At 43.8% G+C, this 15,413-nt stretch overlaps 1 protein-coding gene across 4 annotated transcripts in view; it reads left to right on the top strand.

Moving 5' to 3' along the window:
* CLSTN1 (calsyntenin 1) overlaps positions 1 to 15,413 on the top strand; it is a 77,364-nt gene that overhangs the window by 21,651 nt on the left and 40,300 nt on the right. For all 4 annotated transcript variants that reach the window (XM_052654196.1, XM_052654198.1, XM_052654197.1 and 1 more), the window contains exon 2: positions 13,769 to 13,891. In XM_052654196.1, coding sequence (XP_052510156.1) covers positions 13,769 to 13,891 — 123 coding nt within the window. The remainder of the gene's footprint in view (positions 1 to 13,768; positions 13,892 to 15,413) is intronic.

The raw sequence follows: 15,413 nt of genomic DNA on the forward strand, positions 1-15,413 counted from the left end.
ATTAATTGCTGTGAATTTTTAGATGTTAGTGCCATTATGGTTAGTTTCCAAAAGAAGCATTATCTTTTAGAGATATGTGTTGAAGTATTGAAGGGTGGAATTAGGAAGATGTCTGGGATTCATTTCAGAATATTTGAAACTTGTGGGAGGAATGGGAGTTAGAAATCAAAAAGATTGGCACTGTGTTGGTAATTGGAGTGGTTGAGTCGTGGGGCCATGGGACTCATTCTTCTAGTCCGTCTTTTATATCTTATATAGAAAGATTAGATCACCTGATGTAGAACTTGTTTGTTCTCACCCATTAGAATGGTTACTGTCAAAACCCAGAAAGTAAGAAGTGGCGGTGAGGATGTGGAGAAATTGGAACCCTGTGCACTGTTGGTGGGGATGTAAAATGGTGCAGCTGCTATGGAAAACAGTATGTCACTTCCTCAGAAAATTAAAAGTAGAGTTACTCTATGATTCCCTTCACAGTATGAAGCCTAAAGAATTGAAAGCAGCGTCTTGAGAAGGTATGTGTACATGTTCATGACAGCATTCTTCATAGTAGCTGAAAGATAGCAGCAACCCAAGCATCCGCTGATGGAAGAATGGATAAACAGAGTAGTATACACATGGGCTTCCCAGGTGTCTCAGTAGTAAAGAATTGCCTGCCATTGCAAGAAACACAAGAGACACGGGTTCGATCCCTCAGTTGGGAAGATCCCCTGGAGGAAGAAATGGCAGCCCACTCCAGTATTCTTGCCTGGAGAATCCCATGGACAGAGGAGCCTGGCCGGCTACAGTCTTCTGGGGTTACAAAGAGTCAGACGTGACTTAGCATCTGAGCACATAGGCAGTATATACATACAGTGGAGTACTATTCAGTCTTGAAAAGGGAGGGAGTTCTGCCACATGCTGTAACAGTGAACCTTGAGGACATTATGTTAATGAAAGCAAATCAATCATAGAAGTACCGATACCTGCTTTTCTCAGGTGCTTAGAGGTAACTGATAGGTAAACTGATAGTTGCTGGGGGCTGGCATGAAGGGATGGAGAATCTATTCAATGGGGACAGATTTTCAGTTTTGCAGGCTGAAAAGTGTCCTGGGTTTGAATGTACTTAATGCCATTGAGTGGTACAGTTAAAACTGGTTGAGATGGTAAATGCATATTTTATTTATAGCAATTAAAAACCTTGTTTGAAATTTGAAGGGATAATTAGAAGGGCCCCTTGCTTAGAAAAGTTGGAGTAGTAGAAAGTGTGATTTTGTTCCCTAAGAATTCCTTTGCAGAATGTGCTTAAAATTAATATTTTAATCAACCATAACACAGGCTCTTCAGGGGCAGGAGGTGTTCACTTCACCACTGTTTCCTTAGCACTTAGAAGATTACCTGTGGCTCAGTAAAGATGAATGGATGGCCATGGATGGGTGGACGATGTATGCAGGTATGGGTGGATGGATGATGAGTGGATGGGCAGTGGAAATGGATGATGGATTGATGGTGGATGATGGATAGATGGACTGTGGATGGATGGAGTGTGAATGGATGGATTGTGGATGGATGTTGGACAGTGGATAGGTTGATGATGGATGGACTGTGGAGAGATGGACAGATGGACTGACGGATGGATGGACAATGGAAAGAAGGAAGAGAATCAGAGAGAGAAGCCCCTTTCCCTGTATCCTCCCCAGCCGTCGTCCCTCCTTAACTCTCAGTCCAGGAAGGGAACAGCTGTCCATCTACCATGTGTTGTGGAAGCTGAGACACCAAACCACAGTCTTGAATCAGCCCCTTATTGTTCTCATCTTGTCCCTGCTGCCAGCATCTTTAACTGGTTTCGCCAGTTGCATTCTTGCCGCTTCCTGTCCCCTCATCCTGAGGCTGTTAGTCTTCCCTCACCATCTCTCTCCCTTGCTTCTGTCTCTATTGCTTCCCTCTTGGCATTTTGAACTTGGGAGAAGGGCATCCATGCTCCTCCCCTTCAACTCTTGCTTACTCTCTGGTCTCACCTCGTGGCATGCATCCTGACCCTCGACACACGGAACTGTGGGTGCCGCAGGCAGGTCGCCATCCTCTCTTATAGGATGGCACCACCTCACATGCAGGGCTGCATGCTCACAGTAGGTGAACTTGAAATGTGAATAGACACAAGCAGTGTTTCACTGTACCATTAAAACGATTAATTGCTTGTTTGCTCAAGGATTTATTTTACACTGAAAGGTGATTTTAGTTTAGAAATGAACTTCACCATTGATGGTGTACACACAGTTTGTGAAGTTGACTATTTTTGAACCCTTTAAATGATTTTAACATGGAAAACCTTGGCTTTCCTTAAGGTGGTGGGTCTAAGTGGCTCTGTGGCAGCTGGGGAGGACATTTGCCCCCAGAGGAGTCTTGGCAGAGGCTAGAGACGTTTTTGGTTGTCACAGCTGCAGAGATGCTGCCAGCATCTAGTGGATGGAGGCCAAGGATGCTGCTGAACATCCTGCAATGCACAGGATGAGCCACACCTGGAAATATCTTGTTCAGACTGACAGCCGTGCAGAGGTTGAAAACCCTCATCTAAACAATATCTAACACATACAGATTTTTCAGACACTTTACTTAACATTAAATTTATTTGGGAATTGTGATGAAGAGGCCCTTAGACCTGCCTACACAGTTTGTCTAGTGATTCTTTGAACATGTTGAGTTTTAGAAAAAAATTAAAAAGTAATTTTAAAACGTATTTTACAAAGTCAGAGGAAATCCATGTTGTATTAGCCAGAACTGTTAACCAGGAATAACCTCAGCTGGAAAGGAGAGCTGTTGTTTATAAATTCCATGCACTGTTACTTTGGTTGATTAAAAGGTTTCCTCTTCTGATAAAAAGTCAGTTGTTTTTTCACTGTTGTTTCACACCTAACAGTTTCACTCTGTATAATATTCCTCTCTCTCCTTTTGCTGAGTAGAGGGGGATGAAATTACACCTGAGTCTGGGGCTGCAGGGATTCCCTTTCACTGCAGATCGTGTTCAGGGAGGTGGTGACAGGAAGGTTGTCATGGGAACACCTCCTGAGCCTCCTAAGCTCTGGTCCTTTTGTACTCACTATTACTTCTAAAGTATACCCTTTGCTTACAATTAATTTATCAACAAGTATTTGTTGGATACCCATGTGTCAGGCATAGAGTGGACCCTTCACTTACCTCACTTGTAATCCTCAACACAAGATTGTGAAAGGTGATCTCATTCCTTACTTAGGATGCAGAACCAGATACAGAATAGTTCCAACAATCTGCCCCTAGTTACAGAGTGAGTAAGAAACAGAACTCACTTACTAAGTTCTGTCTGATCCCAAAGTCCCAGCTTGTTACTGTCTAAAGAGGGCTTCCCTGGTGGCTCAGTGGTAAAGAATCTGCTTACAATGCAGGAGACCCAGGTTTGACCCCTGGGTTAGGAAGATTCCTGGAGAAGGAAATGGCAACCCACTCTACTGGTTGCCTGGGAAATCCCATGGTCAAAGGAGCCTGGCAGGCTACAGTCCATGGGCTTGCCAAAGAGTCAGACACAACCAAGTGACCAAACAACTGTTTGAAAAATTGAGAGGACTCATGGGTGAAGCAGAAGAGGAACGCTCACTGTTAGGATGCAGAAATAGGCACAGAATAGTTAAACAGTCTGCCCCCAAATCACAGCCCAGCCTCTCCTTACACACTCAGAGCCGCATGTCCATGACTGTGTTGCTAGTCCTAGAATAAGCCATGTATTTTTCTACCTTTCTACCTTATATGTGTTTTAAAAACCATTTTAATTGAAGTATAGTTAATTTACGGTTTTGTGTTTTAGGTGCAAAACCAAGTGATTCAGTTACACACACATATTTTCAGATTCTATTATAGGTTATTACAAGATATTGAATATAGTACCCTGTGCTATATGGTAGGTCATTGTTTATTTTATATATAGTAGGGTGTGCCTGTTAACCCCCAAGCTCCTGATTTAACCTCCCTTTCCCCTTTGACTTCCCTGATGGCTCAGATGGTTAAGAATCTGCCTGTAATGTAGGAGACCCGGGTTCAGTCCCTGGATCGGGAAAATCCCCTGGAGAAGGGAATGGCTACGCACTCCAGTATTCTTGCCTGGAGAATTCCATGGACAGAGGAGCCTGATGGGCTACAGTTCATGGGGTTGCAAAGAGTTGGACACGACTGAGTGACTAACACTTTCCCCTTTGACAGGCATGAGTTTGTTTTCTATGTCTGTGAGTCTGTTGCTGCTGCTGCTGCTGCTAAGTCGCTTCAGTCGTGTCCAACTCTGTGCGACCCCACAGATGGCAGCCCACCAGGCTCCCCCATCTCTGGGATTCTCCAGGCAAGAACACTGGAGTGGGTTGCCATTTCCTTCTCCAGTGCATGAAAGTGAAAAGTGAAAGGGAAGTTGCTCAGTGGTGTCCGACTCTTCGCGACCCCATGGACTGCAGCCTACCAGGCTCCTCCGTCCATGGGATTTTCCAGGCAAGAGTACTGGAGTGGGTTGCCATTGCCTTCTCCAGAGTCAGTTACTGTTTTATAAATAACATTCATTTGTATAAATCTTTTAGATTCTACACATAAATGATGTCATATGATATTTGTCGTCGTCTGATTTACTTCACTTAATACAATAATCTCTAGGTTCATCCACGTTGCTGCAAATGGCATTGTTTCTTGCTTTTTATGGCCGAGTAATGTTCCATTGTGTATATGTAGCACACCTTTATCCTTTTACATAGCCATGGACATTTCGGTTGCTTCCATGTCTTGGCTTTTGTAAATAGTGCTTCTGTTTTTTTTTTTTTTTGGACATTGGGGTGCGTGTATCTTTTCAAATTATAGTTTTGTCAGATACATGCTGAGGGAGTGGAGTTGCTGGATCATATAGCAACTTTGTTTTGAGTTCTTAAAGGAACCTTTATATGTATCTTTATTCTGATAAAATACTCTTACTCCCGAGAAACCTGTTGTCTTGTTAGGGCTATTCCTGGGGAAGAGGGTCTCCCCTGGTACTTCCAGTGGGAATACTCACTTCCTAGAGTTGACCTCAGGTATTCCCAGCTCTCTCACCAGACACAGGGTAGAATGGCACCTCCCTACCCCCGGGAGCTTTCATGGTGCTGTGTGGCTGGTTCTGGCCATGAATTAGGAGCTGCTTGTGTCCCTTTTGGATGGAAAGTTCAGCTCCAGGGCCCTGTCCTTCCTCTTGCAGGGGGCATTGCCACGTTGGTGATGGTGGCTCCTCGGTCATCTTGGCTCCTGCTGACTGATGAAGTTCCTGGTATACCGCATAGCCCCTTCACTGTAGCCACATTGTCTAGAATGTAGAATGGTGACATGTTTGTGTGCTCCCAAGCTTGTAACTTGATTTCTTGAGAGCCCAGATCCTTTCAATGTGTGCGTGCATAGTAGGTGTTCAAGGAAGATGTCTTAGAGTCCCAGTCAGTGATGATGGGAAGCCAAGGGGACCTTTGATGTTAAGCTGCTTTGAAGAATCAGGGATGGTTTAATTTAAATAAGAGTTTATGACTGAGGCAATATATTTTGATTAGGGGACTATGAATATTTCAGAATATTTAATATTTTCAGTATTTTTGAGAAAAAATCAGGTGGATATTTTATGCTCATATCATTTATGACACCTGTCTATGCATATCATCTTAAACAACTCCAGGAAAGAATACTGGAGTGAGTTGCCATTTCCTTCTCCAGGGGATCTTCTCCACTCGGGGAGTGAACTTGGGTCTTCTGCATTGCAGGCCAATTCTTTAACAACTGCGAGGGAAGCCCCCATCTTTAACAAAGGGCCTGCTAACTCAGATTACATTCCCATTCCTTGGTAAGAGCTGGATATTTAAATCAAAGCCTGTCCTGTGCCCAGCCGCTTAATCGTGTCCAACTCTTTGTGACGCCATGGACTGTAGCCCACCAGGCTCCTCTGTCCATGGAATTTTCCAGGCAAGAATACTAGAGTGGGTTGCCATTTTCTACTCCAGGGGATCGTCCCAACCCACAGGGATCAAGCCCGCCTCTCCTGAGTCTCCTGCCTTGGCAGGTGGATTCTTTACCACTGAGCCATGTTGCCACCTAGTGGCAGTGTTCATTAATTGCAGATTTTTTTTGATGAATTGAGGTTAAACATTGAATCTGCAAACAAAAACGTGTAACATCATTTAGGATTTACGGGAGATACCTACAGACTCTTAAATTAAGTCACCTGTCATTATATGTTATGATGTCAGTATCTTCCCTATATGACCAAGCTAGGTGTTCTGGAGTGAGGAGGGTCACACCTCAAACAGTGATTTCTGAAAAACAATAGATTTCTCTTTGTAACCAAAGAAGTGCTGAGTTGATGTCAAGGCCACTGCACGAAGGCTATGAAACCACCTTGCCTGGGTCTGTGACTTGTGTGACCTGGATAAGGGGCCATTCTTTTTAGGCCAGAGAGTTGGGATATATTGAGTATGGGAAACCCGAACGAATTTTTGGCCAACCCAATGCTAGAGAGACATAAGTTTTATATTTCAGGTTAATCCTGGAGTCGACTGCTGTATTCTTTCATTTTAATTTTTCAATTAGTGGCAGTTTCTAATGATTAAAATCTACCACAACCCTAAAAACTTGCCATGTCCTAAAGTGATAGGTATCTACCCCAGGAACACCCTACTCTTAGAGGTTTAATCAGGCTTCCCAGGTGGCTTAGTGGTAAAGAACTTGCCTGCAGTGCAGGAGCCACAGGAGATGCAGGTTCAGTCCCTGGGTTGGGAAGATCCCTTGGAGGAGGGTATGGCAGCCCAACCCAGGATTCTTGCCTGGAGAATCCCATGGACAGAGTAGTCTGGTGGGCTACAGTCCATGGGGTTGCCAAGTGTGGGACACGACTGAAGCAGCTGAGCACACATGCAGAGGTTTGGTTGCTAGCCTTGCTATTCTGTGGTTTTGGTTAATGCTGGGCCATTCAAACTTTAGTTGGCTTTTTTTAATGATCTAGAATGCAATGAAATGACTTGGGCAAAGACTATAAATACGGTGACCCGCTCCTGGACTTATGGCCAGTAGTCTAATGTCTTTATTTGTGATCTTTTTTTGGATGATGACAGAAACATCAATCACTTGTTTCCATCAATATTTTATAATGCACTTGAATGTGATGAAATATTAAAAATATCACTTATTAAATATTTAAAAGCTCAGTCAGTGGAACTGGCCAAATCTCTTCGTTCTACTGCCAGCTTAAGTAGCAATTTAGAAATTTGAGCTATAAAATTAGAATAGTGGGGAAAAATGAAAGAGCTGGGACTATAGCTGTTCAATTATTATTCCCCTTGAACCATTAGCCATTTTCAGTTGCAGGCCTTTCCACCTAGGGTAGCCAGAAATTCATCACAGATTTTCTGCAGTTTGCTTGGCTTGGTATTTTTTACTTTCTTACCAAGTAAACCCACTTAGTTTAAGTCTCAGGAGTTTTATTGTCTCACATATTGAAATAGAGTTCTTCAGTTTTATTTACTGTGCTTATAACTTTATTAATAAAATCTTAAATGTGAAAACAAATTGGAATTGAATATTGCTTTCAGTAGTACATTATCAATAGTGAATTGAACTAATAGCCTCTGAGTTTTTTTTCCTTTTAGTATTTATTTATTTGGTTGAGCTGGGTCTTAGTTGCAGCATGTGAGATCTAGTTCCCTGACCAGGGATCGAACCCAGGCCCCCTGCATTGGGAGCGTGGAGTCTTAGCCACTGGATCACCAGGGAAGTTCCTAGCCTTCTGTGTTTTCAAATGAGAGATTAGTGACAAACAGCGGAGGTTTTTGGAGTGCTTTCTTTAAAATGGCCTGTTTATCTGTCTTAGATCTGTAACTCCAGCCAGTGTTCCAGCCTGTCTTGTAGGATGGTTTAACAAGACCTGGAGAGGATGAAGAGTTTCAGCAGTTAGGGGAAGCATTCAACCTGGTTGCAAAGTGAGGCTGTTTTCTGTGCTCTCTGGAACCCTCTCCTCTCAAAGTCTGCAGCCAACTGTGGGACCCGTGCAGAGCACCAAGCCACTTAACTCACCACTGTCCTGGGGGTTACTTCTTGTTTTTTCCTTTAACTTTTATTTTATATCGCAGTAGAGCTGATTAACAACGTTGTGATAGTTTCAGGTGAACAACCAAGCCTCTCAGCCATACATATGCATGTATCCAGTCCCCTCCTAAACTCCCTTCCCATCCAGGCTGCCACATACTGTTGAGCAGAGTTCCCTGTGCTGTACAGTAGGTCCTTGTTGGTTATCCATTTCGAATATAATAGCGCGTACATGTCCGTCCCAAACTCTCTAACTCTCCCTTTCTCCCAGCCTTCCCCTGGGGGGGCACTTCTGGAGGAGAAGGGGAGGCTGTGCCGCAGCCAGCCGAGTGCTCTTCTTTCCTGGGTCTCTGGTTCCAGGGGCAGCTGTCGTGAGAGGAGGGGCGTTTTCCAGAGGCGCTGTGGTTCTGGTCTGTGTGGTCTAGGTTCCCTTTCATATTATTAACAGTCCCCTTCGTAATCTAACGAGAACGTACCTGTTCAGGCAGATCCCTCAATATTTTGATGTCTCCAACGTTCTTGTCTCCTTTTCTTGGAACATCCAGCTGCCAGAAACAAACAGTAAACATCTTCCCAACATCTAAAACACCAATACATTGTTCTTCAATTCTCCACACCAAGACTTTCTTCTCTATGAGAAAATTTATAAACCAGGGCACTGACCATATTTGTACCGTCCATGGGTATATTCTCACTCACTTACTAGATAGTTCCTGAGGAATGAGATCCTAAGTCCTGGGAATAAGTAGAGAAAAAGGGTCACACCCTCCCAGAATCCCTGGTTTTGTGTGTGTATGTTTACAGGAGAATTAACAACAACTCGGCCCCTTATGGCATTCCCGCAAGTGCCTGACCCCGTCCTGAGCATTTTACATGGGACGGGTTAGATCACATGGGAATCTCAGAGGTGGATGCTGTTGCTGTCCCCATTTTAAAGATGGGGAAACTGAGGCCCAGGGAAGCCAAGTAGCCTGCCCCAGGTCCTGGGCTGACTGCTTGTGGTCAGGGGGAGTAGCAGAGGAAAGAAAGAGGAAGTGGGGGTGGGGGGCAGAGCAGCGGGCTCTGTCTTAATTGGAGAGGGGAATCTTTTTTTTTTTTGGCTGCACCGAGTCTTAGTTTTGGCACTCCAGGTCTCTGGTCGTTGTTATGGGGACTCTTTATTTCCAGCACTCAGAGTCTTTGGCGCTGGAGGAGGAAATGCTTTGACAGAGGCCAGAGGCGAGAGACCTTGTTAGGGCATCCGAGAGGTCAAAGCTGTTTTAATTATATTAAGACATCACTTGCTTTTGCCTCGTTTTATCATGAATGCACATTGGAGTTTCCTAGAGGCTGCATGATGCATCGTAATGCAGCCTGTCGGCTGCAGGAATGGAGGTGAGAACCCAGCTGTCTTCTGCTAAGCCAGGCCATGAAAGGATTTGCAGAATGTAAAGCATTGCCAGTCTTCCTAGTAAACTCTGTTTTAAAATATATATTTATTTTCATTAATATATTATTTTAATTCATAGTGGCTTTGTTTTTGAAAATGAATTAACAAATATCAATACTAACGCTTTTCTTTGGTTTTAATTTTCAGCACTGATTATTATTACTGTTACTGATAGATAGATGAGCCCTCCTAAGGCAGAGTTGTTCAGGTCCTCAGGACCTTTGGTGTAGATGGGTTCTGAGAGTGCAGGCTCTGAGCCACCCCCATGATCACAGCAGTACCCCAGCTGCTGTGGGACGAGTCAGTGCAAGAGATGGGGAGGAGGCCATTACTGGGCTTTTGTAATAGCTCTCAGTGGACAGCTTCCCTCCTAGCTCAGTCGGTAAAGAATCTGCCTGCAATACAGAAGACATGGGTTCGATTCCTGGATCAGGAAGATACTCTGGAGAAGGAAATGGCAACCCACTCCAGTATTCTTGCCTGGAGAATCCCATGGACAGAGGAACCTTGCGGGCTACAGTCCATGGGGTCACAAGAGTCGGACACGACTGAGTGTTTCACTTCACTGTTCAGTGGACAGCACAGGGGATAAGAAATGGCTACATCTGGGTTTATTTTGTGGGTGTGGAATTTTTTTTTTAATGTGGTAAAATGCCCATAACATAAAATTTCCCGTCTTCACCATTTTTAAGTGTTGGAGTCAGTGGTATTGGGTTCATTCATTCATACTGTTGTGCAGTCAACCGCTGGAACTCTTTTCGTCTTGCAAAACCAAAACCCTCTATACCCTTTAGCCAACTCCCTGTGGGTCTGGGTTTGCTTTGAAAGTGAAAGCAGGGAACTTGCTGTTGGTTTGGGTGCAGCCTGTATGAAATGTTGGGTGGAGGCGTCATTAAGGAGAGAGCGGGTCGCTCATCTTCCCCCTCGCAGACACAGGCCTGCTCCTTTGGAATTTCACATGTGAGCACTCTGCTTCTTCAGTAGGTCATGTGGGAGTTAGTGCAAGTGGGGCTCAGGTGCTTCTGATCCTCACCGTCTCCTCTCGTCCCATCATGGTTGAAACAAAAAAAGTAGGACCACATCACGGTCACACAGCATGAAAAACAGTTAAACAGTTAAATTTAGTTTCAGTCACTTCTGGTTGATTGCCCAAAGAGAATCTGGGTAGTTCATTCAAGAAATAGGCCCCAACTATGTGGAAATAAAGTTTAATAACCAGTGAATCTTTAAGGAAATCAACCCTGAATATTCATTGGAAGGACTGATGCTAAAGCTGAAGCTCCAGTACTTTGGCCCACTTGATCTGAAGAGCCAACTCATTGGAAAAGACCCTGATGCTGGGAAAGATTGAAGGCAGGAGGAGAAGGGGATGACAGAGGGTGAGATGGTTGGATGGTATCACTGACTCAGTTCAGTTCAGTCGCTCAGTCGTGTCCGATTCTTTGCGACCTCATGTACTGCGGCACTCTTCAGTATCCATCACCACCTCCCAGAGCTTGCTCAAACTCATGTACATTGAGTCAGTGATGCTATCCAACCATCTCATTCTCTGTTGTCCCCTTCTCTTCCCGCCTTCAATCTTTCCCAGCATCAGGGCCTTTTCCAGTGAGCAGCTCTTTGCATGAGGTGGCCAAAGTTTCAGCTTCAGCATCAGTCCTTCCAATGAATATTCAGAACTAATTTCTTTTAGGATTGACTGGTTTGATATCCTTGCAGTCCAAGGGACTCTCAAGAGTCTTCTCCAACACCATGGTTCAAAAGCATAAATTCTTCAACGCTTAGCTTTCTTTGTAGTCCCAACTCTCACATCCATACACGACTACTGGAAAAACCATAGCTTTGACTAGACGGACCTTTGTTGGCAAAGTAATTAATGTCTCTGCTGTCTAGGTTGATCATAGCTTTTCTTCCAGGAGCAAGCATCTTTTAATTTCGTGGCTGCAGTCACCATCTGCAGTGATTTTGGAGCCCCCTCCCAAATAAAGTGAAACATCTCACTGTTTCCATTGTTTCCCCATCACTGACTCAATGGACATGAATGTGATGTAGTGAAGAACAGGGAAGCCTTGTGGGCTGCAGTCCACGGGGTGGCAGAGTCAGACATGACTTAGTGGCTGAACAACAACAACATTCCTTTTAATCAGATCAGCTTCATGAGTCATTCCATGGTTAATCTATATCCTGAGGTTATAATGTGAATACTCAGAAGGTGAAAATAGGAAAATGGAAAGGTTCTAACTGTGAGAGGAGCTCAAAATAGGCTGGTGGAGAGAGGAACCCAGGGAGGGGCTTGGTGGCCTCAACCAGAGGAAAGTCTCAGCACAGACTCTCTGGGGGCCACAGCTGGGGAAAAACGAAATGGACAGAAACCACAAATTCATTTTCGCAGATCAGCGGGCTGTCAGAGCAGATGTTCGTAACCTAAACACGAAAGGAGCAGTGCTAGTACCCAACTGAGAAGGAAAAACAATCACTTCTCCAGTTGTCCACCCCAGCCCTGTGGGTTGTTGGGGATGGGGGTCCAGGCTTCACTAAAGAGGAAATTGAGGACTTCCCTGGTGGTGCGCTGGATGAGAATCCACCTACCAATGCAGGGGACATGGGTTTGATCCTTGGTCTAGGGAGATTCAACATGCCTCAGAGCAACTAGACTCGTGCGCCGCAACTCCTGAGCCGCTGTGCTGCAAGTACTGAGGCCCTTGTGCCTGGAGCCTGTTCTCTGCAGCAAGAGAAGCCACTGCAGTGAGCCCAAGTGCCACAACCAGAGAGAGTCCACGTGGAGCAGTGAGGACCCAGGGCAGCCAAAAGCAGACATTCCAAAAAGGGGATTGAGGAGATCAGGTTCGTGTTCCAGGTCACACAGCACATTACAGGGGGCCGCTGGGCTCTGGGTCCAGGCTGTCCTGATCCCAGAGCAGATTATTATTATTTTTTAAAACAGGTTTTTCTTGATCACTGTTTTCAGTCAGATTTTTCAGGAATTTTGTGTATCATTTTCTTTTAATTCATTATATTTGTAATTTTATATTCATAAATTTTGTTTCACCCATTTGTTTTACATTTCTTTTTGTAATGCTAATTTTAAATAATACTGTTATTATCATAAAGAAATAAGATTTTAAAAATTGAAGTATAGTTGATTTACAATGTTATGTTAGTTTCATGTGTAAGATAGAGTGATTCAGTGTATTTATAGATTACATTTGTTTAAAGTTATTTTCAAATAATGGCTGTATTTCTCTGCTATACAGTCTGCCTTTGTTGCTTCTGTATTTCATATGTAGCGGTTTGTATCTCTTTAAAAAAAAGTTGTTTTTTTGGAGGTATAGTTGATTTATAATGTGTTTCTGGTATACGGCAAAGTGATTCTGTCTTTAAAAATATATGTATATATTTAAGTATATACTCTTAAATGTAGGCTTCCCTGGTGGCTCAGATGGTAAAGAATCTGCTTGATTTAGCACGCACGCAGTTTGGGAGACCCGAGTTTTATCCCTAGGTCAGGAAGATCCCCTGAAGGAGGGAATGGCTACCTATCCCAGGATTCTTGTCTGAAGAATTCCATGGACAGAGGATCCTGGTGGGCTACAGTCTAAGGGGTCTTATATATATATTCTCTCTCTCTCTCATACACACATATACATTATCTTTATTCTTTATCTTTATATCTTTATCATATCTGTATATTCTTTTTCATATTCTTTCCCGTCACTGACTCAGTGGACAGGAACTTGAGCAAATTCCAGGAGATAGTGAAGGACAGGGAAGCTTGGTGGGCTATAGTTCATGGGGGTGCATGACTTAGCAACTGAACAGCAAACCCATGGTTTGTTACAAGATTTTGAGTACAGTTCCCTGTGCTATACAGTGGGGCCTTGTTGTTTAGTTTGTATCTTTTAATCCAAGAAATAACATATTTTTATTTGTAACTCTTCTAGGATCGGCTGGAAACAGAGGTGGTATGAGTTAGTCTGTGAAACTGTCCATATAACCATCAATCTTTTTTCTTTCTTTCAGTTTCTAGAGCAGTTCATTTCTTATTTTTGGTTGCTTTGGGGGTTAGCCTCAGATAATTTCTGCATTTCTTTAGGAGTTCATCCCACTGGGGTCTTGTTACCAGACTTGGCCACAAAAAATAGCAGTGTGGCCTTTCAGACTCATGAGGGTTTTATTGTTAATGATACGGATGTATGTTTTCAAAAGCGGTGGCGTTGAAAATAACGATCCTAACCTGGCCTATGTCCTTTCTCCTTCTGTTTCTAAACACAGTCAACAAGCACAAGCCGTGGCTGGAGCCCACATATCATGGCTTAGTTACGGAGAGCGACAGCACCGTGCTCCTCGACCCCCCTCTCATCGCCCTGGACAAAGACGCTCCTTTGCGCTTCGCAGGTACCAGCCTTTGTTCACTCCCTGTCGTGAGTCTGGGAAGCATTTCATGTGTCCCATTTGGGTTGTTTCTGAGCCTTTCTGAGAATGTCTTGATAGCTAAGGGTTGTGTGTGGCCCCCACGTACCACAGGGGTACCTGACTGCCCTTGCAAAGCCTGTACTTGTTGAGAGGCAGAACATTTAATTGCATCGCTGTGTTTCTTGTCTTGATGTAACCAGTGAGAGAGCATCCAGATCAGTGCATCTCAGGCTTTTGTGTCTGTGCAGAGCACGGGATCGTGCTTAAAATGCAGGCTTGGATACAGTGGTTCTGGGGGCACCTGCGACCTTGCCTTTCTAACCTATTTCCTGGTGCTCTGGGGCTCTGAGCGGCAAGGATCTGGAGCAGCGGTCCCTAAGCCTTTTGCACCAGGGACGAGGTTCCATGGAAGACAATTTTTCCATGGGCTGTGGCAGGAGGTAAGGGATGGTTTGGGGATGATTCAAGTGCATTATATTTATAGAACACTTTATTATTACATCAGCTCCACCTCAGATCATCAGGCTTCAGATTCCAGAAGCTGGGGGCCCCTGATATACGTGATTACAGGTCATGATTTTCCTTGCACTACCTAGGTTTCAGTTACCTGAAGAGACTTAGTTGAGAATATGGAGCAGTCTTTTATAAGTGATTTCATTTGGCTTAGATGTTACTTTCAGTAAATCTTCAGTATGAGTTACTTTATAAGATTGTAAGCTCACTGTTCACTGGGACAGATCAAGGGTTGCTCTGAAGATCTGCTGTCTTGATGGCTTCCAACAGCACTTTGCAAATCAGAACTGTTCTTGCTTTACGTCAAGGCCGTGGTCACATCCTTAATAGGCGGAGGAACAGGCTACTTCTCCCTTTCTTTGCCTCAGAGTCAAAAGAGACGTGAAGTTAATTTTTAAAGAGTGGTTTTTGCCTGATGTTTTTCCAGAACAAGATCTGTTTGTTCTGTTTGCCTCAAAACAAATGAGAAAAATTCAGTTAGCTCATACAGATCATTCCATACATTGAATTTACTATGGTAAATGGGAGACATGAATGCAAGGGTGTCTCTGAAGAGCTATTTAAAAACTGAATTTCTCTTCTTTCTGTTCAAGTGCCACATCCCATTTCCAGTGGAGTAACCTGAGAAGCAGCTTGTGCTATTGAGTCAGTGGTAGGGACAGACCTTCTTGATTAGTTTTACTTGTTTATTGGTTTTTAGAGAGAAGTCCAGTTAGATGCGTGGTTGAGGAAGTGCCCTGTGCTAGGAAGACACACACAGTCTCTGTCTGGTAGCCAAGGTGATTTTTTTTTTTTTTTGGTTGTTTTCCCCTCCCCTGATTTAAAATCATTTTTAGCATTGCCTATGGTTTCCTCTGGGCATCACTAAATTTTTGAGTATTTGCATAGATATATTTACACACACTTTGCATGCAACACCTTTGTTTATTATATACAGTTCCTCCTTGCGGTGTGACGTTTCGGGGCCTTGTCAGTAACCTTACTAGGGTCA

This window comes from Budorcas taxicolor, chromosome 16 (assembly GCF_023091745.1).
Source record: "Budorcas taxicolor isolate Tak-1 chromosome 16, Takin1.1, whole genome shotgun sequence".
Lineage (NCBI taxonomy): Eukaryota > Metazoa > Chordata > Mammalia > Artiodactyla > Bovidae > Budorcas > Budorcas taxicolor.